The sequence below is a fragment of the Rattus norvegicus genome, chromosome 10 (assembly GCF_036323735.1).
Source record: "Rattus norvegicus strain BN/NHsdMcwi chromosome 10, GRCr8, whole genome shotgun sequence".
Taxonomy (NCBI): Eukaryota; Metazoa; Chordata; class Mammalia; order Rodentia; family Muridae; genus Rattus; species Rattus norvegicus.
The window spans coordinates 93,422,221-93,446,532 of record NC_086028.1 but is presented as its reverse complement, the minus strand read 5'-3'; the positions used below and the strand labels follow the sequence as shown (position 1 = coordinate 93,446,532).

Below are 24,312 nucleotides of genomic sequence, written 5' to 3'. Positions count from 1 at the left end.
AATTCCTTCTGGTGTGTCAAACATGGTACACACAAGCCTCATGAGGAAGCATGACTCTGCGTGACTCTGAGGATACCCGTGAATGACTTAACACAAAATCATCACCTTGCTTAAAACATTAAGACGTGTTCGTGGGGGTGTGGGGTGTGTGTGTGTGAATGATTTTAAATACAATTGTAAGGCTCTAGAGCAGTGACTCAACCTTCCGAATCCTGTGACCCTTTAATACAGCTCCTCATGTTGTGGTGACCCCCAACCATAAAATTATTCTCATTGCTACTTCATAGCTGTAATTCTGCTACTGTTACGAATCATAATGTAAATCTGACATACAGAATATCTGATATGCGACCCCTATGAAAGGGTCATTTGACCCCCAAAGGACTCTCAACCCTCAGGTTGAGAGCCACTGCCCGAGAGCATGAACTTTGAGATGACATCATTTCCCAGTATCAAAGGTGGACATACCTGAGTGAAGATGGTCTCAAAGCCAGATCTGAAAGAATGCTGAAAGAATGCATGCCCTCAGAGAAGCCAGTGCCTGTCTTTTGGAATTAGGGTGCCCTGACCCTTTAGTCCCACCTCCTCTCGATGATCTTCCTGTCTGTCCTACAGTTGTCCGTGAGCATGACAACAGCCATGCCCCACCCAAACCTCTGACTTGGTTCTGCCTCTACTAGGGAGTCTAAAAACAAGAGATTCACACTGAAAACAATGCAGCGCCTGCTGTAGAAACACTGAAGAGAGAGAGAACCCAGGTGTCCCACAGCAGGGGAGTGAGATGTTCCTAACACATGACCAGGAAGCACAGGTTACAGGGTAGTCTGAGCATGGTAAATAAATGTGAAAATGCAAGGCTGTAAGACATCTGTAAGATGTTCACTGGGATCATCTCTGGGTGATAAAATCATAGGCACTTAACTGTTTTTTCTTTTTTAAAAATGTATGCATCATAATTTTTTAAATGAATATATTTTTCTGCCTTTTAGAAAATGTTATGTGAAAGACATTCATTCACTCAGTGCATTTGAGATGCACTGTGCCCCAGATATGCCCTAAGCTCTGGAGATAGAGCAGAGAGAACTCAGCAGAGGACCTCGATCTCTTTTCAGTGCAGAGAGAGGGATGACCAGGAACAGAGCATAAAGAGACCAGGTGGCAGGAAGAGAAGGGACACAAACCACGGGAAGTAGGGAAACAAGACAGTTGACAGGGTGAATGAGGGATCCTGAGGTCTTAAGGCATCATCTGCAGACTAGAAGGAAGATGGGTAGGGTGTGCCTATGTGGGTCACAGAATCAGAGAGCTCAGAGGCCCTGAAGGGGCAGAATGCTTGGCCTGTTCCAATCGATGAAATGAGTTAGCTAGAAAACAGTATGCTTCTCATGCACTTTACTGTGCTTTCGAGACTCTGTAATGCCCACTAAGTAGACATCCTTTTAACCTGTTGCCTAGCAACTGAATAGTGGCAGTAGATGTCAGGACTCATAGCCAGTTGGAAACACAGGCACTAACCCTTGCTAACAGGTCCCTCTAGCAAGCCCACCCCAGGTCCTCATGATTTGCTTCTGAAGCACTCAATTGCTCTGAGCTAATATTGCAGCGTGCACAGGTGAATGCATGACCTTAGAGGCGGAGTGCTGTGCTATACAGCCTTGGTTCTGTACAGCACAACTACTTCCGCTAGCCTGATCCTGCTTTGTGGAGCCTTGTCAGTATCCAAATAATGAGAACAGAGCATTTACATCATGGAAGGAGGGAGAGGAAGGAGGGAGTGGGGGGAAGGAAGAGGAAGAAGGACAAGGAAGAAGGAATAGGAAAAGGGAGGAAAAAGGAAGAGGAAAAAGAAGGATGAGGTAGAAGAGGAGGAAGAGGAAGTGGAGGAGGAAGAGGAAGAGGAAGAAGAGGAGGAAGAGGAAGGATGAGGAGGAAGAGAAAGAAGAGGAGGAAGAGGAAAAAGGAGGAAGAGGAAGGAAGAGGAAGAAGAGGAGGAGGAGGAAGAGGAGGAAGAGGAAGGAGGAGGAGAGATTTTTTTTAAAGTGTAAGAGAAATCTACATCACTTATGTATTTCAAAGGTTAGGCACCATCAGCCTGTCTACCCGTGGAATGTCAGAAGTAAATAGACCCTCCTACAGCTGTCAAGTTCAGTGGCATCACTATGTCACACTTCATACAGCTTTGATAAATATATTCATCAAAGCCATACTTGCACTAACTTGTGGAAACACTTTTATTGAAGACACACTTACAAAACAAGTACGAATCAGAACATTTAAAGTAGGGCAGAGTAACATGAGACGCTGACCCATTACCCAAGAACCCCTGGGAGACTTAGGTTCATACTGCAATGTGGGTCTTAGAGCTTGGGGAAACCAGAACCTCTTGTCAAAGGTTCCAGGCAGAGGCATGCATGGTACAAGAGCCAACAGCTATGGCAGAGTCACCACAACTCTAATTCGGGGAGGGTCTGTTTGTTCAGGTAGCAAAACCAGAGTGCACTGGGTATACACAATGCAAGCGAGGTAAGGTATCGGTATTAACTAAGACCTTTGCCGTTGCTGCTACCAAAAGTCAAACTACCAATTCTGCTGCTCCAAATGGTTTAACATGACAGAAAGTAGGTGTCTTGGGCTGGAGAGATGGCTCAGAGGTTAGGAGCACTGACTGCTCTTCTGGAGGTCCTGAGATCAATTCCCAGCAACCACATGGTGGCTCACAACCATCTGTAATGGGACCTGGCGCCCTCTTCCGGCCTGCAGGCATATATGCAGGTATAACACTGTATACATAATAAATAACATGATAAAATTATGGGGGGGGAAAGAAAATGGGTATAACCCACCACCCAGTTTTTCATATACCTGATGTAAGTTATTTCTATTATCATTATTTTACGGATTTTTAAGTCAGAGTCTCATGTAACCCTGAATTCCTGGTCCAGCCGCCTCTGCCTCTTATACACTGGAACTGACCTCAGAATTTCATCGCCCACACACCACAATGCAAGGCGTTTGGCATAGATCTCATCCGTGTTTTAATTCAGAAACCCTGCAATAATCGGTTGGGTGTGCAGAGTCCCTCATGTTATACAGACAAGCCACTGGACTCAGGAAGGCCCGCGCTCCTTCACTTCCGGCGGATGTGGGAGGGGCTTGCTGTGTTGAGACTCACAGTGCATGGGACCCCGCCCACCCTCTAGCCCTTCAGGAGCTTCAGGAATGCCTCTGTAGTTCAAGATGAGATGTGTTAGTAGCTGGTCATTAGCTCATTTCCCCATGAGGGGAGGACACTGGCTGGACTCACAGCCTAGAATCCAGGGAGCGTCATGAAAGCAGCCTTGACAAATGTTCAGGTGCCATCTTCGGAAGAATCCAGATTCCCCAGGAGCAAGTTGTTTTAGTCAAAGGCAATAAAACATGCTGGCTTACCTAAGGATGAAAGAAGGGAGCACAGGAAAGTTCTAGCATTTAGAGGTACCTCGTTCTATTTTACAACATTAAGGTGTTCGTTTCCCCCATTTTTGGATAATTTTATGCTGTTTTGTTTTCAAGATGGCGTCTCACTATGTAGCCCTAGCTGTCCTGGAACTCCCTCCGTAGTCCAGTTTGGACTCGAACTCAGAGACCCTCCTGCCTCTGCCTCCTGGGTGCTGCGATTAAAGGCATGAGCCACCATGCCAAACTATATGCTTTCCTTTTTTTTTTTTTCTTTTTCTTTTTCTCTCCAGAGTTGAGGACCGAACCCAGGGCCTTGCCCTTGGTGGGCAAGCGCTCTACCACTGAGCTAAATCCCCAACCGCAGACTGTGTGCTTTTCAATAAGGCCTTTTCCTTACCCGGTCTTAGCCCATGCTGCAGGAATCCCATTTCCTCTTCTGTCATCCCCTCCCATGAGAGGTCATGAGGCCCATGAGAAACGCGCAGCCTCCAGACAGAGCACACACATGAGCAAGGGCCACAGGGAGTCATAGCTCATTTTCTGGTGCTGCAACAAAATCCCCAAAGCTAGCCAATATATAAGTTAAAGAGGGTTGTCTGTCTTCCGGATCTGACGGTCCAGAAGCATAGGCGAGGATCTGCCTGCCCCACGGTGAGTGAGGCCTGACATTATTTCAACTCAGGCAGAGAATGGGAGGGGCATTCTGAGCACCCATCTTCCCATCACTGCCTGCTGTCAGCCTCTGCCATCTGAATTCTGTCTGCTCTCGCCCCAGTGGGGCACCTGGATGCCGGTCCCTCTTTACATTGCTATAGTAAAGGATGCCAGTGGGTGACCTCGGGTTTTGTGCAACAGGGCAATCGGCTCCAGCTTCCTTCCCACACACTTATATTGATTCGATTTGCACTCTTGGTGAGATCTCTGCTACACTCATGGCAGCCAGAGTCAACAATATGCAAGTCAGGAAGAGCAAGTCTCTCAGTCCTGCTGTGAAGTTAGCTGCCGAGCAAACCATTTAAAACCGAGAGGATTCGAAAAAAAAACCAAAAAAAAAAAAAAAAAAAAAAAAAAAACCGAGAGGAAGAAATAGTGGGCTCAGAAGAAGGACTTGTTATGGAATGGCCGAGCCTTCCGGGATATGACCCACAGGAAGAAGAGAAAGCCAGCTGTTCACAGCATCTGGTTCCTGGTGAGGGACACTCCTGGAAGGCCTCTAGGGCTGTCCCCAAACTCTCTTACACACACACACACACACACACACACACACACACACACACACACACACACACACGACATGGTTGCTAGCTATCCCTGGCTGTCTTCTTGAACTCCATAGTATTTTGAACCCCTCCTATGAGTGGGGCTTGCCTAAAGGAAGATCGAGACCAGCAGAGTTGAATTAGTTACAGATTTTCCTGTTGCTTTAGGAAGCTCAATATCCGGAGGTGGTTTGGTGTCCTTACACAGCAAGCCCTGCAGATGGCAGTATAGAAATGGCTCTGAAATGCTCTGTAGGAAAACCAGAGTGGCGGGTGGGCAGCGCCACTCCAGCTGACAACACATAAAGATTTCTGGGCCGTTTATACCTGAGGGCTGGCTTGGGCACGGGTGAGATCTAACTCCATCCCACAGGCTGAGCCCTTATGCAATCAACTATCCATCTTGGGTGCAATTAGCAATGTTACCTTGTCTTGATTTGGACCTTCTATGAGCAGGGCACCCTCACCCCAAATTACAGAATGAGCCATCTCAAATAGAATTACTCTTTTGTAAAGATGTTTCTTGAGCCTCCACTGATCATGCCTGCCTTCCCACCCTGTGAGGGATTGTCTTCACTGATGTGGGAAACTTCACTAATAAAGAAACAAACCTACAAACACACCTTTCTCCCTAGAGTTAGGACCCGGACTTACTGAGGCATCCATCCATAGTGATTCCTGCCCCCAGATGCCTTCTTACCTCCTCTGCCATCTACCCATTGGCCTACTGTGGTGGTTGGAATAAGAATGACCACACATTCACACACACACACACACACACACACACACACACACACACACACACTTGAATGCTTAGTCACTGGGAAGTGGTACTATTTGAGAAAGATTAGGAGGTGTGGGCTTATTGGAGGAATTCTGTCTCTTGGGGGTTTCAAAAGCCCATACCTAGTCAGTCTGTCTCTGTCTCTCTGTCTGTCACCCTCCCTCCTTCCTGAGGATAAGGATGTAACTTGAACTAGTGTTTTAGTACCATGAATGTGAACATATTTTCACCACACCCTAACCACTGTGATAATGGACTAATCCTCTGAAACTGTAACCCCCCCCACACACACACACATACTCATGAAACACTTTCTTGTATAAATGTTGGCTTGGGCTCTTCACAGCTTATTCAGGGCATGGGGAGGGGACTTAAGAGGGTAGTAGGGGCAGAAAGTGGGGGTTAGAGAAATAGAAGAGTAGAGGCCAGCCATGAGCACATGGAGAGAAGAGGGGAGGAGAATGGGGAGAGAAGGGACAAAAAGGGAAGAGAGTAAGAGCAAGAGCGCAAGAGAGAGCAAAGAGAGTGGGGAGGGGGCAAGTAGCCCCTCTTATAGTGTCAGGCATACCTGGATGTTGCCAGGTAACTATGGGGCATTGCATAGACAGAATGCTAACAGAGACACCTACGCATAGAGGCATTGAACTGAGTGAGAGCCTAGCTCTTGCCAGGCTCAAATCCATCCACACTTCATTCGGTTGCTGTGCTGAGCACACATTATGTGCTCTTAACATACAGAATGCATCTAAGCAATTACCCTTGCCCTCAAAGTTGGGGCCGAAGCTGTGGAAAATCCACCAACCATAGGACACTACCCCTCTCTCATTGTCAAGCAGATATTTCAAAACACTAGACATGTCTGCTTTCTCTGGGGCTTCCCTGTCGACTTCTGAGGCATCCGTTCCCACGGGGTCTCATTCACCTTTTCTTTCTGCTGTCCCCTCTTGCTTTTCCCCATTGGCAGTGAGAATGGGACTCTCCCATGAGAGTCCCACACCAGTGGCTCCCTCCAGGCTTCCGGCGTGGCAGGACTCCATCGTACAAGAACTCCTTTTGGTGCCAGAGCATCATTACCAGGTGTCCTCCAGGCTGGAACCAGATGCCAGGAGCATCACTGTTTCTTCTGTCAACTCCATCTCAACTTAACCAAACACCCCCTGTCCTTACTGCTCATTTGAAAGTAGCAATAAACCATCTTCAAAGCTCACCAATTAGGCAACTCCTCCCCGGAGAACATTCTGCTGTCACTTTTGCCTGGGTACAAATTTCCTCCACATGGGTTAGTTTTAAGTTACAAAATCTGCAAGTAGGAAAAAAAAATCCATGCCTGGTTCCATTTGCTTCTTATGTTAATCTCAAGACACCATTTACCCTGAAGAAGTTTACTATCCATCCCAGAGTTAGAATTCACCCGCTGTCAGCAGATTCTTTGAAGCGGTCTTGGTTAATCACATAGAATTGTTAGCTAGGTGAGGAGAGGAAGAGCGTTTTCTTTGCAGATCTTCCCTGGGGGGTACGTAGAACCTCTGGCCATGGTTACTCCTTACCCTCGGATGCCTTTTCTCGGCCCATCGCCCTCTCCTCACAGCTGACACCATCTTATTAACAGCGAGCTGGTTTCTGTCACTCTTTCCTTGGGGAGAAAAATGACCCATGGCTTTTTCTGCTTGTGCGTGTTTCAGAAAGCCAAGCTGGGCCCCGCTGGAAACAAAGTCATCAGCCCTTCAGAAGACAGGAAGCAGCCATCTAACAACCTGGACAGGGTGAAACTCACAGACTTCAACTTCCTCATGGTGCTGGGGAAGGGGAGTTTTGGAAAGGTAAGAAAAGAGGGGTTTGGCATAAAACTCTGGATCTGTACTACTGAACACGGACCAAGGTATCCCTGTAGTCACACAGGCACATGCCTCACATATGTCACACACTTCATTAAAAACAGCATTGGAGAGATGGCTCAGCAGTCAAGAGGACTTACTTTCCCTCCAGAGGACCCGAGCTCAGTCTCCAGCACCTCTAGGGCAACTGGTAACCAATCACCTGTAATTCTAGTTCTGGGAGATCCAATACCTCTGGTCCGTGGGCACCTGTGCTCACATGTATGTGCTCCATCACACACATGCAAAATTAGAAATAAAATAAATCGTTTTAAAAGTTTGGAGATGAAGGCGATAGCTCGGTCTCACTGAGCTTACAAGTAGCTCTGAAACTCTGTGAGGTGTGGTGGCGAGAAGTGCTAATCCCAGCACTGGGGACAAGTGGATGCTGAGGCCCAATAGCCAGACACACACACACACACACACACACACACACACACACACAAACACACACACGCACATACATGCTCACACATACATGCTCACACACACATGCTCATACATACATGCACACACATGTACACACACCACACACATACACACACTCACACACATGCACACATGCATGCATGCATGTACACACATGCACACACATGCACTCATGCATGCACGCATGCACTTGCACACACACGCACACACATGCACACACATACATGCTCACACATACATGTTCATACATACATGCATACACATGTACACACATACCACACACATACCATACACACACATACACACACACTCACACACATGCACACATGCATGCATGTACACACACATACGCACACACATGCATGCACTCATGCACTCACTCATGCACTTGCACACACATGCACACACATACATGCTCATACATACATGCACACACATGTACACACATACCATACACATACATACACACACACTCACACACATGCACACATGCACACATGCATGCGTGTGTACACACACACACACACACACACACACAAAGTGATAGAAAATTAGTTTGTGGTGTGTCCATTTCCCAATGTTCAGACTACAAGGGCATGCTCCAAAATGCTAGCTGATTAATTTCCACAACCGAAGAGGGAATGTAAACTTGCCCAAAGCCTGGATGGTCACAATGAGACTCTACAATGGGACCCTGTGGACTTGTTGTCTGGCCTCTGTGGCTCCAAACCTGACAGATTGGTGAGCTGATTTTGAGCCCGCCTTTTTTTTTTTTTTTTTTTTTTTTTGTCTGTGTTCTGGGCCTTCAAGGCTGCAAAGGCCACTGGCGTTTTACTCTCAGACAGCTTCCAGAAAACATGAACATGGGTAATTCCAAACTAGTCCCATTAAAGAACACTAAATAACTCTCGTCAACAGACAGCACATCCGCTTTGCCTGTCAATACCCTACCCTGTTCCACACACCTGGATGCTTTAAAAACGAACGTGAGTGCTGAGTGATTTTAACTTGTGGGATCTTACAACGCTTAAAAATCCACACACAAAGCCAAGATGAGCCAGCTTTCGGCAACTATAGTGAATTAACTGGGGTGACTTATGTAGAATGAGAGAAGGTTTGTTTTGGCTGGTGGTCTGAGAGTCCTCTCCACTTCATGATTGAATGGTTCCACTACTTTTGGCCTCTGCCACAATCATGGCAGGGATGTGTGCTGGAACAAACTTCATCATTTCCCCAGGCAGGGAAAAATAACGAGCAAAGAATGTGATCTTTGTCCCACGGTGCCCAAGGAGGGTGGTGCACACCCACAGTAACCTGAAGACCTGTGAGGGTTAGCGACGGTCAGCTCTGACTGCCCATTTAACACTACAATCCCTTGGATATAGGGTTCAATGAGGGACCGTCCACAGTGGTTTGGACTGTGGGCATGTGCATAGGGGAATTGTCTTAATTAAGTTAATTTATATCGAGAGACACAGCCCAAAGGACCATCCCCTGGGCTAACCATCCTGAGCTGCTCGAGTGAGCTGAGCACAAGCAATGTCTGTACCCGTGCCTCTCTGCTCTTGACTGTGGATCTGACTAGACGTTTGATGCTCCCGCCTTGATTTCTCCGCACTGGTGGGCTGTGACCTGGAACTGACGGCTGAAATCAACCCTCTACCCCTCAAGTTATTTCTTTGTCAGCATATTTTATCAACGCCTCAGAAATGAAGCCTGAACAGACCTCAGCTCCTACAGGGTCTCACACCCCCCCACACACACACCCTTGTCACACTGGGAAGCAAAACTTCTCCATGTGGACCTAAGGGGATGCTACCCATGAGGAAACCACACCGAAACGTATTAATATTTTTTCACGAGTCACAAACAGACCTGCACCAACTGTTGCCGAACTGACTCCTGACACTGTTCATCACAACCTCTGCTCCTACACCCTGTACCGTACCAGGCTGAGCCTTCTCTCCTTCTGTCCCTAGGTGATGCTTGCTGACAGGAAGGGAACAGAGGAACTGTACGCCATCAAAATCCTGAAGAAGGACGTGGTGATCCAGGATGACGACGTGGAGTGCACCATGGTGGAGAAGCGGGTTCTGGCCCTGCTCGACAAGCCCCCGTTCCTGACACAGCTGCACTCCTGCTTCCAGACAGTGGTGAGGACTATGGTTCCTGTCTAATAACCTCCCCCTCTTGCCTGAGGCTAGCTACTTCATGGTCTCAGGACCCTCAGTACCTTCATCCAGCTTCCTGTCCATCCTTCATTACAGTAGTGACTGCATTATGTTAGAAGCGAATAATCTAGAGATGACTCGTGTCTGTGGGCACATGCGCATAGATTAAATACAAATACTAAGCCATTTCAAATAAGGGGCCTGCACGTGGGGGGATTTGGGTGTCCATTAGCGTCCCACAAGTGGCTGTCTGTGAGTGGTCGTCTTCATGTAGGCCCTGTGCTAAGACTCACACAAAGCACTTGGAGATTCACACCCCTGCCTCCTTTTCTAGCAAACCAGGCTGGCCTTGAACTCAGAGATCTGCCCGTCTCTGCCTCCCACGTGCTATGATTAAAGGTGTGAGCCAACATATCTAGCCAACTCTGCCGTTAAAGACCCCTGATCCTGCTGCCTTGCCCAGGGTTGGGATGCCAATACCGTGATTCCTAAGAAGCTGATCTCTGTATAATGAGTGGCACAACAGGAGGTGCCGGCTGTGACCTGCCCCGTGGCCGCGAGCTGTGAGAAAGGTGGCAAGAAATAACCCCGAAGTATGATATTTCCCCGCATATGCAATTCAAATTTTAACATTCAGAAGTCAGTTTCTAAGGACAAAGCTGTGTCCGTCCACTTCCCTGTCACCTGCAGCTATTTCCCCACTGTGAAGGCTGAGGAGTTGCGAGAGACCTGCAAACCCTGCACCACCTATCTGACCCTCTACAGGAAAAAGATCTGATGACCTTAGGCACAGAGTGAAATGAAAAAGAAATGTTCAAATTACCAAGACACCAGCTCTCCACACAACTGTGCATTCTAAGATGTCACCTGATGAGCAGAGCTGGGGTGTTCTCCAGCTCCAAGCCCCACTTTCAAAAGGAACGGTTGTCAGGTCTCACTCCCCCAACAGCTAGAGTTTCAGTCACTGTCTCATTTGAAACTACCCTGTGGTTGGAAACTGATACTTGCATAGGTCTCTCCCTTGAAAATCTTGGGAAACACCCTAAATGCCTCTGGAAGCTCAGAGTCTCAAAAGGCAGGGAATTTCTGTGGGGCACGGTGTGCGCTGAGCCTGCAGAACCGGCACTGGCCACTGTGTGTCAGCCTTGCACCGGTCACTCAGTCAGCTCCAGCCCTCTCGGGGTGCCAGAGACAACCAGTGGGAAGGTAGGAGGGAGAACCCACTCCTAACCCCATTCTGTGACCCCCTGGGCACTGGTGCAGTTCTGGAAAACTGCAAAGAAACGAAGACAGAGTTGAAGCCAGAGCGTGGAGTTCCACAGCCACTTCTGGGCTCTTAACACCAGCTCTATCATCCTTCCCTCCCCAAGCCACGCTTTAATGTTTAATAGCCCCGATGTAAGGGGGCGCTTTGTAGAATGGACCAGAGGTCAGCTCTCACCACGCTCCATTGTGCCGGTGGCTATCCCCCCATTAAGCTGCCTGGTCTCTCCCATCTATTCCAACATAATGGCCTCATAGCTATGCAGGCTTGACTTGGTTCAGTGATGTATGCCCTCCGTGGGGCCAGCTCTTAGCTTACCAGTGACAGGAAATTTTTAGAAAAAGGCCGTATTCGAGCACACTCTGGAGGCAAAGAACATTGATTAAAATCTCCTTTTATGGTGCATCCCTCTCCTCCGCCCACTAAATATCATTATGTGTGTGAAATTTATGAGTCCAATCTAACCCCAAGAGGTAGAATTTCAGAAGCATCCACTTAAGCACCTTACTACATTAGCCCAGCGTAGCTCCTGGATGTCGTAAGCCATCTCTTACTCATGTGCACCATCGATAACATGGGTTAAAATGAAATGATGGGCCCGTGTAGGGTCTTCACACCACCATTAATTTAGAGATAAATTATCCATACGAGGGAAGTCTGTATGGGGGAAGGAAGTGAATGTTTGAGGCCTTAGCTGGAATGAGGTGCGTACCTGACCAGTAGGCTGACACGTTATCAGCTGTCACCTGCAGGTTTATGAATGCCCATATCCTTCCCCCACCCCGGGAAAAAGATGGTGAAGGGCAGATCTGTCAGGGCCACCCCATGTCTGCTAATAGGAAAGCAAAGCTGATAAACTCTGCCGGGGAGGAACCCTACTCACATGTAAACCTTGGTCTTCAGGACCGGCTGTACTTCGTCATGGAATACGTCAACGGTGGGGACCTCATGTACCACATTCAGCAAGTCGGAAAATTTAAGGAGCCACAAGCAGTGTGAGTAGTTTTTTTTTATGTTTATTAACTTTTATTTTTGAGTCCTGAAATTCAAACAGCCCAATACTCCCGACTGAGAACTCTTCTGGAAAACACGTCCAAGGGCGGCTCTGCTCACTTGGACCTCAGCTCTGAAACTTCCCGGAGTAGCAGATGAGCCAACAGGATCGGTGTATAATAGATATTTCTAAGGACCGGTAGATTCTACTCTTGGCACACTGGACATACATGTAGGTACCCACTTCCACATCACCTACTAACACCCATACGGGTGGAATCTTTCCCCAGTCACGGAGTGGATGGAAGGTCCACACTGGGCCTGCATCCAGCAAGAGCATAAAAGGAATGTGAGGCCCAGCCCTCGGGGAGCCCATGCTCTCACGCAGCGTTAGAAAAAGCCATCCAACAATTCTAACACATTGCCGAAACCGTACAGGTTTACACAGGGTACCACTAACACCTCAGAATTAGAGGGTGGGGGTATCACAAAACTGGGGGACCCCCAACCCAGAAGTGAGGGATGCCTTCCAATGTGGGAAGCTGAGTCCAGGGAGTGGCCTGCAGCTCAGGTGACACGAATGGGGGAGGGGCTAGACAGACGAGCGCAATGCCTGCTGGGAGGGCAGCAGAGGAAGACGGCATTGAGAAGGGCTTGATCCCACAGAAGTTCTGAAGTGCCGTCTGGCTGGGGAAGAAAAATAGGGATGGGGCTGGGAACCACCACAGGCAAGAAGAAATGGAGCTGGAATTAGAACTTTATTTTCAAAGAACATTCTGGAAGAAGAAAAAACAAAAATGGCGACCGAGGCAGGAGAAGGAAAACCTCTTTAAAGTGACATCACAGGCCAAGGGGGAAGGCATTGTCCAGGAGGAGGGAAGCTTGTCTTAGAACATCACATTGGGATGCGCCTTACTTGTGGGAAGAGCAGGGAAACGAGGTGGAACCTGAGGAGCCATCCACAGGGTGGGAGAGAGGCACCGATACCTGCGAGTCTCCTGGGATCCAGGAAGTCTGCGATTTAAACAGAAGCAAACTGAGCAGAGAGCTTTTTCCCAGACCTAGATGCAGAGGCACAGTAGGCCTGCATCCATTTGTCAAGTCAACAAATGGGACCAGGATTGGGGCCCACGTGTGATCTGAAACGTAAATCACAGGAGTCCGGAGCCTCTGTGGGATAATCTGCACCAGAAAGATTAACTGGACGCAGATAGCGAGCTTTAAAAAATAGAAAGGAGGATTTTTCTGCTTTTATTTCTACTAAGAAGCAAACGTATTTTTTCGGAAGCACCTGCCCTTACCCCACTCCTTGTACCTCAGAGTACTGAGATGCTCAGATTGTAAACCAGCATGATAGCCCAAAGCCAGAAACAAAGGTAGCAGAATGGCCGTCCATCTTATGACACAAAGCAACTGTATGTTGCCTTGTCTGATGCCCTTCTGTTCCTGTGCTGCAGAAAAGTTAAAGATAAAGGAAACAAGGAAAATAACGTGAAAATCACCCACGATCCTATCCCTTTTTCTTCCCCAGCCCTGTCCTAGCCTCCCCTACCAGCCCCCACTAAGAACTTCGACTTCAGCTTCCCTGCACTCTGCAGCTACTGGGTTTATTTTAAGCCTCCTGGGTGTATTTACCCAGGCGTAGACTTGTGGCTCCTTGGACTTCAAAGGCTCCCCAGCGCTATGCAAATTTTAAAACATCATTCTGCATTTAATCCGAGTTCCAGATATTAACCTATTAATGATTTTGTAGTGATGGTAATGACTGTTTTTATTATGAATTATTTAAAAGGGCAAACTCAGGCATGAATCATGGTGCGTGTCCCATTTATTCCGTCCGGCACTTCAGAGAATAAATAAAACAGCTAGAGCGTACAGCACACCCCAGGCTCTGTCTTCTGCGAGAGGTTACACTCTCAAACAACAAAATCTGCTTTGTCCTTGTGTTGGAGAATGGAAACTCTTCCTGCCCCACCCCCAACTGCACTCCTGGCATGGGGTTCTCACAAGTATTCATCCCTTAAATCTCTATATGAGAAATTATCTTGTAGGGAATAAATGAGCAGCCCACTTTCCGCAGAAATGAGGGGGAAAAAGATTTTAAAACTGGGAAAATGAGAAATGAAGAGGGAGGTGCAGATCCAGCCGTGGAAAGAACATGCATAGGGTGATCTCAGAGAATGTTAGGATCTTGATCTCTCTTTCTCTCCCTCTTCCCTTCCCCCTTCCCCTCCCATCCCCATCCCCATCCCCCTTCCCCTCCCTCTCCCATCACCCTCCCCCTACCCTCCTCTAGTCCTCTTCCCCCTTCCCCTCTTTCCCCTTTCCCTTCCCATCCCCCTCCCATCCCCCTTCTCCTTCCGTCCCCCTCCCCTTCCCTCCCTCCCCCCTTCTCCCCTATCTCTCTGATGCCCCAACTCGAGTGGAAGAAGTATTCAGAATGTCCCAAAACCCAGCTCTCTGAAGCACACTTTCTTTTGCAGATTCTATGCAGCCGAGATCTCCATCGGACTGTTCTTTCTTCACAAAAGAGGAATCATTTACAGGTGTGTCTTGAAGCCCTCCCTGCAGTAGAAGGGTGGAGAGGCTTGGGGAGCCCTCGTGGGCAGGGGACAGATCCTGTGATGGGGACTTCAGATGTCGAGTCCACAGCCCCTTGGGAACCCAGACCTGCTGAGACCCACCTGCTTCTGCACCCACAGGGCAAACCGGAGCCACTTTGTCGTTGTCACGACTTGGGGATGTGACATGTCTCTTTTCCGCGGTCCACATCTTCCACTCTGCTGACTTCCTCTGCCTTGCATTTGAACAGAGGTCAGAGAGCAGCAGAAATGAGATCGCCATTCTCGGTTCACAGCAGGCGAGGAAGCTGGGAAGGAGGGAAACAGGGGCTACTGAATTAAGTACATTAGGGTTGCTGTGAAAGTCTGCTACCAAGAGAGAGAAAATATATCTTGAATAATTAAAGACGTCATTGGCTCAGGCAAGATAGAAGGACACGGAAGGTAACTCTAAACCTGTCACTTGGGATACCCAGCTGTTTGTCTGGGTTCCCACTTCTGTGTAGGAAATTAATAAACCAAATACCTGGCACCTCCCCAAACCTGGTCATTTGGAGTCCCTGGATGTGTAGCCACAGACCTGACTGGGAATCAGTAATTCAACCACTTATCATTCATTTGGCATTTAAATATCTACCATATCCCAGGCTCTCCTTCAGCCTCTGGAGAAAGGAAGGCATGGTACTTTCTTGGCCTGTGGTCTCCAGGACTTACCATGTGAGTGTCACTGAGATGAGCTAGGCAAACGTCCTTATAAATCATCAGCTACAAGCAGATCAAGTCATGTCATGGGACAGCCTCTGACACTCACCTGCTCCCTTGCAGGGATCTGAAGCTGGACAACGTCATGCTGGACTCAGAAGGGCATATCAAAATCGCCGACTTCGGGATGTGCAAGGAACACATGATGGACGGGGTCACGACCAGGACCTTCTGTGGGACTCCGGATTACATTGCCCCAGAGGTAAGAGTCCCCAGTCACTGCTGCCAATCTGCAAACACATCCCCTGCATAGTACATGAGACCGTGTGTGGGTCTTGACCACTGAGTCAAGCAAAGCAGACAAAAGACACTCAAACAGGAAAAAGAAACCAACGTGCTCGTCAGCACACAGTGAGGCCACGTTCTGTTTCCCTGAATTCCTGTTTTCCTGTGCATAGGTGAGGCAGTGGTGTGGTAAACCGTTTCTCTTAAAAGCCTCTGGTCATAATAATTTCAGAGACACTGGAGTTGGGGGAATTTGCTCGTATATTGCCATTTGCTTTTACCTGTTGAGTGAGAAGGTAGTCACCGTCATGGCTTCCTAAGCATCCTGAGTGGTGATGACTCTTGTCTACACGGCGCCACAATGCTAACATAGGAAGGCACAGTTGATGTGCTTAAAAGCATAGTCAGTTTCATGGTTTGTATTACAGTAGGGGCCGAGGGGCCTGGTCTTCACTCATGTGTACTGAAAAGATCTCTTTCCTCTTTCAAGGAACTTCCTCTATGCCAATCAGAGAGTTGGTTACAGCTCTGGGCCATTGCGTAGCCACCGTCTGTCTACACCCAGCCTGTGGACAATGAAATCTTTTCCCATCCTTGCTCCAGTGTGGTGGGAATATGGGCTCACAGTGGACAGTGGGATAGCCTCAGCTCTCCACAGAGCCACTGTTGGCTTATCCCACATTTGTTCAACCTAATAGCCATGAGTTTACCTCAGATACCAAGGATGGTAAGAAAGGTCAGTTCAGAAGTCAGAGACATGTGAGCTTTAAGCATGGCTGTTATCTATAGGCTGTGGGGACTCAGGTCAGTTTCTTTTTTTTTTTTTTTTTTTCCGGAGCTGGGGACCGAACCCAGGGCCTTGCGCTTCCTAGGCAAGCGCTCTGCCACTGAGCTAAATCCCCAACCCCCTCAGGTCAGTTTCTTAACCTCTGTGCCCTCCCCGTTTTCCTCAAGTCAGTGATAGTAAGAAGCACGCTCATGCACATAACACCACCCTTATGGAAGTCAGAGAGGAGGGAGGCAGGTCTCCGCTTCCCCCATATGAGTATCAAGGATAGAATTCCAGTCATCAATCTTGGCAGCAAGAGCACCACTTCCTGAGCCATCTAGCTGGCCGTAGAAATTCAGACTTCAAATGACATTGCCAAGGTCGTTATCCTGGTATTTAACTAAGATCTCTTGAGGTCGGGGGACACTAGTCATTACTACCTCCAGCCACACTGTGAACTTACATAATCATATTTTTAAATATGAAGAAAAAAGTACAGTGAAAATTAGAAAATAGACTGCAGTGTGCTCTCTGAAGCCTCCTACAGCTGACAGGTTCGGAAAAGGCTCTGAGTAAGATCCTACCAGAGCCCGGGATACCTGATGACAGAGGGTGGCAGCAGCAGCGTGTCTAGGGATGAAAGTGGCTTTGAACTTCTTCTCCATGAAGCCCAGGCTTCTGCTGGTCAAACCCATGACTGCTCATGTCTGCAAAACTTGAGCTGTCTGCTCTAACCAGGGAGGACACACACCCACTGATGGAATTATTACATAATTAAGCTTTGTCCATTTGAGTGACTTTTTTTTTCTATTCACTATAGAAATGTCCATGAACTTAATAGTCTGAATGTTGATTTAAGGGCTCGTGGGTGTTAGAATGTTAGAATGCCTGCCTCGCATGCCCAAGCCCTGGGTTCAACCTAGCACCACACATACGCACATATAAAAATTTAATGCAAAGTTCTAATGGTCAGAAGATCAATATCATTCTTTCTGGAGCTAGGAAGATTTACTCGTATATAGAATCTACCTTTGAATTCCAAGTGAAGCGGTAGGCATGGTCATGACTTCTTAGTATCGTCAGAGTGTTGAGGACTCTGGTACTTGGTGTTAGGATTCTAACCAAGAAGATGCAGTCAACAGGGCTAAAAGAGCGTAGTTGTTTCTATGGCTTGGATTATCACCAGTGCCTTTATTAGGGTAGACCATTTCTTTGTTTCTTTAACGTTTCCCACGTCCACAAGCTGTTCCCTGGCTCACACCATTCTCTTTCACCTTCCAAGCAGCGGTGGCATCAACTGATCACTGTGACTTTTCCAAGTCCAGCCCTCCCCTTCCCACAGCTGCTCTTGTGATTACCCCCCACCCCCAATACTCTAGACTCATCTCCATGTCTCTAGACCTCAAGTTGCATCTGAAAAGTCCTTAGTATGCAAGACTATATTCACAGGTTCCAAGGAGTAGAACCTGGACAGCCTTTAGGGAGGAAGACATTCAGCTGGACTCACTTGGATGAGACTTTCTGCTGCCAAACACACTTAGGCACATTCTAGGCCTACTCTGGGAGGCACAGAAAATAATGGGCTCATGCTGGTTTCAGAAGCCTCCAGTTTTCGGTTCTCTGATAAGCAAGAAAGATATAAACCAATGTACACTGCCTACTGGGCACTAGGCACCTCTAATACACACACACACACACACACACACACACACACACACACACACACACACACACCCCTTAACACCTTAGTCCTCAAGGCAAATCCCTTGAGAGAGGTTAGCATCAAGCCCTCCTTCTGATGAATCGACTTAGGCCTAAGAAATGTGTCTAAAGCCAAATTGCTACCGAATGCTAGAATTAGGGGTCAACCCCACGTTCGAACCATCTCCAAACCTCCTCACCACTCAAACCTGAGCAGCTCTGGCCTGCAGACTGCATTCTTACCTGTTTCCCTGGGACGGGTTCCCGCTGCGCAGTCTTAACTGTCAACTAGACATTCTCTAGAATCCCCTAGGAAAAGATTCTCAGCGAGACACTGTCCAAATCAGGTTGTACCTTGAGCATGTTCACAGAAGAATTACCTTGATGTGGGAAGACCCAACCCATGGTGGGTGGCACCAGCCCCTGAGTTTGGGTCCTGGGCTCTATGAGAGTGGGGAAAGCAAGCCAAGTAGCCAAGTGCTAGATACCCATGCATCCATTCTCTGCTGTTGACCGTGGGTGTGGCTCTCTGTCTCAGGTTCCTGCTGCCTCGACTTCCCCGCAGTGGCAGGACCGGAACCAGGAACTGTGCTAAAATAAACCGTCTCCCCCTAAGCTGCTTTTTCTCAGGGTGTTTTTATCGCAACAACTAAGTAGGAATAGAGGACACCTGACTGCCTCCTTCTTTCCCCATCTCCTGCCACCCCACGCTGTGATTTTAGGCATGGGCCACCATGCCCAAGCACAGGTTCACATTCTTAGAAACCCCCTGTGAGGGTGATGCCTCCAGGGTTCCCTGCCCTTCAGTGCTGACAGTTCAGAGAGGGAACATTCCTGGAGCCACAAGCTATGCACAGCTTTCTCTCACTGAAAACATAGGTGACACTGCCTGGGAAAAATCAGTGGATACCACCATCAGGTTGCCTTTCTAGCTCTCCTCTGGGCATCTCCACATCTGACATATGGGGCCCCAAGAATATTCACAGTTTAGGAAAAAAATGATGTTCAAGGTTTTAGAATTTGCTCAAGGGTTAAACTAATTCTATCATCTGTGTAAATCTTCCTGTCAGGCAGAAGCAAAATAATTATCTTAGATGGCATTTTCCCTAATAGGCGAAGCAAAGGCTGAAATATTTATGACTGTTTGTTGGAAAACCTTGAAATCGATTTATACTGTGGCATCTCCCTAATGGTTGAAGATGGGTCAAAGCAAAAAATGTCACTCACAGATATGTCTTGGGAGTGAAGATGAAAAATCCACAGAGGGGTATGTCTTAGTTAGGGTTTTACTGCTATGAACAGACACCATGACCAAGGCAACTCTTAAAAGGACAACATTTAATTGGGGCTGGCTGACAGGTTCAGAGGTTCAGTCTATTATCATAAAGGTGGGAGCAGGGCAGTGTCCATGTCAGTATGGTGCAGGAGGAGCTGAGAGTTCTACATCTTCATCTGAAGGCCACTAGGAGAAGACTGGCTTCCAGGCAGCTAGAATGAGGGTATTAAAGCCCACACCCACAGTGGTACACCTACTCCAACAAGCGCTACTCCCTGAGCCAAGTATATACAAACCATCATAGGGTAGTAATCAGAAAATAGTTCTAGAAGCCACCATGAGGGCTCTATCCGCTCTGACATAGCAGGAATTCTCTGAGCCCACAGAGCCCTTGAGAAGACTCGTCGCAAGGCATGCACCTCTCTGCGGACTCAAGTACCAGCATGAGAGGCATGGCTCAGAGTCCAGGGGCATCCACTGAGACGTCCAGATTCTTGTGTCTTAGAACAAAGAATTAGACCTGGGACACGTGGACACTGATATAAATAGTGACCATCTACTGAGAGAGAAGGAAGTAACTCAGAAAGCTGGGGAAAGTCCAAAGCTCAGAGGCCACCCAAGAACACAAGTCCCCTCTCATGGGTCTCTAGCTCCATCATCTGTAAGTCATCTCATGACACCTGCCTTCATTGATGTTTGGAGCTCCTGGTCCTCTTTCCCTGGTCCTCACAGATACTGTATTATTATTTGGAGCCCACACTAGGAGGGCTTTCCCATCTTCCTCTCCCATTGGCTTCTTTCCTGTCAATCTTAATGCCTTGTTTTCCCACCCCACCAGTGTTTCCTTCTTCTTTCCTTCCACGAACTGGCTGACCAGTGTCCTTCTCTGTACTCCTGCAGCAGTGGGAGGGAAACCCATTTGTAGTATGTCACACATGGAAATCCTTGAAGCCCTGCTAACACAGGGGATGTGCTAAGCGGGCAGAGAACCTCTCCTGTGCTGTGTTGGCTCTGCTCTGTCCCAAGTCCTCTGAGCACATCTTTATCAGGTATCAAGGTGCTGTGACTTGTACAGAATCACACACCTGGTTACAGGCAAAGTTAGATTTGGACCCTCGATCTCCCGGCACCAAAGGCCATCCATTTTCTTTTTCATAGATCAGAGACAATGTTAACCTATATTGTCTCTAGAGTCATGGAGAAAAGCAATTTAAAGTGAGTATTTTGGGGCTGGGAGGTGGCTGCATGGGCAAAGTGCTTGCTGTTCAAGCATATAAACCTAAGTTCAGATCCCCAGCGCCTCTGTAAAACCGATCACAGAAGCACAGTTCTGTAACTCTAGTGAGGGAGGGACAGAGATGGGAGGATCCTAGAGGGTGAGCTCTAGGTGTAGTGAGTGAGCCTGTCTCAATAAGATGGAGAGAGACTGAGGAAGACAGTGTTAACATCTTACCTCCATAGGGACATGCACACACACACACACACACACACACACAGACACACACACACACCTTTAACCTTTCCTTACCATCTTGGTCCTCTGTCCTGGCTGCATACCTCTGGCTCCAGCCAGTCAGTACCTATCCCTCAACTCCTCTGAGGGACTTGGATACCCTGTGTCACAGGGCAGCACTGTGGTCTTTTGTTCAGTGCTCCCCTGCCCATTATTGAGAGGACACCAGGCTCAGAGTGTGGCTTGGGAAGAATGCACTTACACACTGCTTTCCTGGGTGCGTGACTGTTGGATAGCCAACGGCTTTGGAAATAATAGAATCGGAAAGTCTGGAACCAAGTTACCGGAAGGGCCATCTCCACCTGTCACAATATGGGGATGTTGGTATAGAGTAGGCCACACACCTCTACTTATCCACTAAAGAGTCCAGTGAGCTGGGAGTATCTGGAAGCCGACAGGACATCACCTCAGCTCCCCCTAGAGAGCCAGCTATCCCAGAGACTTCAAAGCAAGGGCCTGAGGGAAGGGCTGTGGGGAGATATAGACAATTAAAAAAAAGAATTAAAAATCTCAATGAAAGAATAGCTCTCAGGGTTACACAGCCGAGCAGTCAGGCAGTAAATTGGCACTTGGCTAACGGAGAGAAAGGTAAAAAATTGTGCTGCAGCTCCAGCAAGCCTCCTCTAGCTGCATGAACCATGGGCCCATGCCTGCCCATAAGCGCTTGATTAAAGAAAGAAAATGATAAACCCAGCGTGGCTCTCTTTCTACCCGAGCCAGCTCCCCTGTCTGCAGGGTCATGGTTCAGAGACTCCAGCACTAGAGAAAAAACAAGTCTGTGCTTTCCCTCAGACAAACACTCAAAAGAACCCAAACTAGGCTTTCCTTCGGCATCTTCCTAAAACTGTGTGAATCTCCTCCAAACATCTCTGTGACTTGTGTAGGGTACATGATCTCAGGTACTGCCTGCCCACAACTCTTTAACCATCTCCTAATTCCCCTGCCTCAGAGCCTTCCATAGCCTTTGGTACCACCTATGCTAGCATGGTCTGGAAGACAAGACAGTGTTCCTCTTCCTCCCCATCCTTCCTCCCAATGACCTTCAGAAAGAACCAGGTCCCAATAGAGTCACCGCCCCTTGGTGAATGCCTATGGCATCCTGGACCAGGGCAAGCACACCCTTTGTTATTTGTTCTGATCACCAAATTCTGTTTTGCACATAAGGATTTTTTGCAAGGATTTAGTTCAAGGTCCCAATAAGATAGGTTATGCCTTCGAACCCAGGGCTAGGCAGCTTTCTTCTGCAGTGCCCGTTGTCCTGAGAAGAAGGGTATTGCAGCTTCTCCTCAGAAGGTACCCTGAACACCCACCACACTCCCACAAGCCTGCAGGGCGCTCGCACAAGCACACTCATCCTCCACGCCCAGAGGCTGTTTCCTCATGGTACTCAGGGACCTGCATTAATTGGCTGTTCATTTAGGGATTTATGTAAACGCCGTGAAAATGGGCCAGGGGTTTCTGAGCCGTATCCCACCCCTTCCTCTGTGAAATTGCCCGAGGATTGGTGGGGAGGAAGTGAGTATCTCAAGAGCCACAACCAACAGTTTACTCATTTCCTCCTGTGCGCCTCCCGCTCACACCTGGTGAGTGTGCACCTCGAGCTCACACCTGCATGTCATTTAATTCCTAAGCTTAGGTCCTCTGAGGCCAGTTGCACTTTCCCTGGTTCAGACTTGAAGAGGGGTGCTGGCCCACCCAAGCAAGACTCACAGAGAGCAGGAAGGATCTGGGCAGTCAGCAGTCCCTTCTCAGTGCATGTGCCCTCCCACCCCTTACCAAACACATCTACTGGATGTGAGAACTCTGGAAAAACTAAAATGCATAAAAAACATATCCCTAACTCTCCTTTAAATCCTTTGTATAAGTAGTTACTCTGTTCTGAAGTGTAGTTAACATTTTGAATGGCTCCCTGGGCTTAACAGGGGAGTCCCATGCTAGGGCTACAGGTGAATACTGGGCTATGAACCCTAAACGGCAGATACTGCCCTGGTCTGTGTAGAAGACCCTTAGAAAAAGGGAGAGAGATCACGGCAATGCCGTTCCAGACTCATGATTTGTCCTCTGTATAGCCCTTTATAACATCCAGACTTACATTCAGCTTCCGGCTTTTTATTCCTTCCTATTAGCTAAGTCCTTGCTACAGTCCTGCTCTTTTAAGAACTTGGTGTGAAATCTATTTAAAAGGGGGTCATCATAATCTCTTCCTCAAAATACAATTTTCGGCACCAAGTTTGACTTGAATGAGCTTGCCCTGACTCAAAAGGGACAGTCCCTAAACTCATGTCTGTGGCCCATCCATTGCTTCTGTTCTATCCAGTGTAACCAGCTGACAACAGAATGGTGTTGTGCCTGCCTGTGAGCGTGCGTGCAAAGGCCACAGGAGGACATCTGGCACTCTGCTCTTTCGATCTCTGATTTATGCCCTTGACAGGATTCCGCACTGAACCTGGAACTAGACTGCCTGTGCCTCCCACAGCACTGGGGTTGTGGGCACATGCAAGGTCATACTCAGCTTTCTATGCAGGGGCTGTGGGTAAACCTTGGGTCCCCCTGCTTTCAAAACAAGTGTCCCCTCCATTGAAGACAGTCTACACCCAAATAAACAGATACTTCCTATTCCCTTCGGTCATAGACAGAAGCATCATTTTTATCTTAATAGAAAAATATGTTATTTTGACCCTATAATTCCCAGGCTCCCAACTCTGGCCATATTCGTCATTCTCACAGAATGCATTTCTTCCGGAGATTTCAAATATTATAGATATTTCTTATGCAATGTTCTAATACCTGCGATTGTAGATATTACATTTCTAAGTATTCATTTCACATCCACCTCCCCAGTTAGAGCCATTATCTCTGATGTCTAGCAGAATGCCCACCCGAAGGCTTGACCTGTCAGCCGTAAACGGTGACAGACGGAGAAAGAGGGGGTGGGAGGGTACCCATAACAAGAACTCATCCAGTTACTTGAAGAGGATTTTATATAAGTAGTATCTGATATGTCATTAGCTAGTGTTTGTAGAGGGGCTGAATAGAAAGGGTTAATGTTAATTTGAACATCATTCCAGAGTATTCAACTCAAGTTTTAAGGAGTGCCTCTTCTGTGGGAGTGTTTCCTCTCTCCTCCTCTGAGCCTGGTTGACTCTACCGCCCTGAATACCTTTCTCCCACATTCCTGAAGTCAGGCACTGTGGGTGACATGTTTAGTATTTACCTCCCATAAGCCTATCTCACTGTGAACAAAGCCTCCTCATCCCCACCATATAACTTGCCGGGCAAAGGTAGAAATTCTA

The 24,312-nt window shown here is 47.9% G+C and overlaps 1 protein-coding gene across 3 annotated transcripts in view; it reads left to right on the top strand.

The window, feature by feature from the left end:
* Positions 1-24,312, top strand: part of Prkca (protein kinase C, alpha) — a 398,627-nt gene that overhangs the window by 341,085 nt on the left and 33,230 nt on the right. For all 3 annotated transcript variants that reach the window (XM_017597006.3, XM_039085211.2, NM_001399299.1), the window contains 5 exon segments: positions 7,164-7,301; positions 9,764-9,937; positions 12,123-12,214; positions 14,696-14,758; positions 15,599-15,737. In XM_017597006.3, the coding sequence (XP_017452495.2) occupies positions 7,164-7,301; positions 9,764-9,937; positions 12,123-12,214; positions 14,696-14,758; positions 15,599-15,737 (606 nt within the window).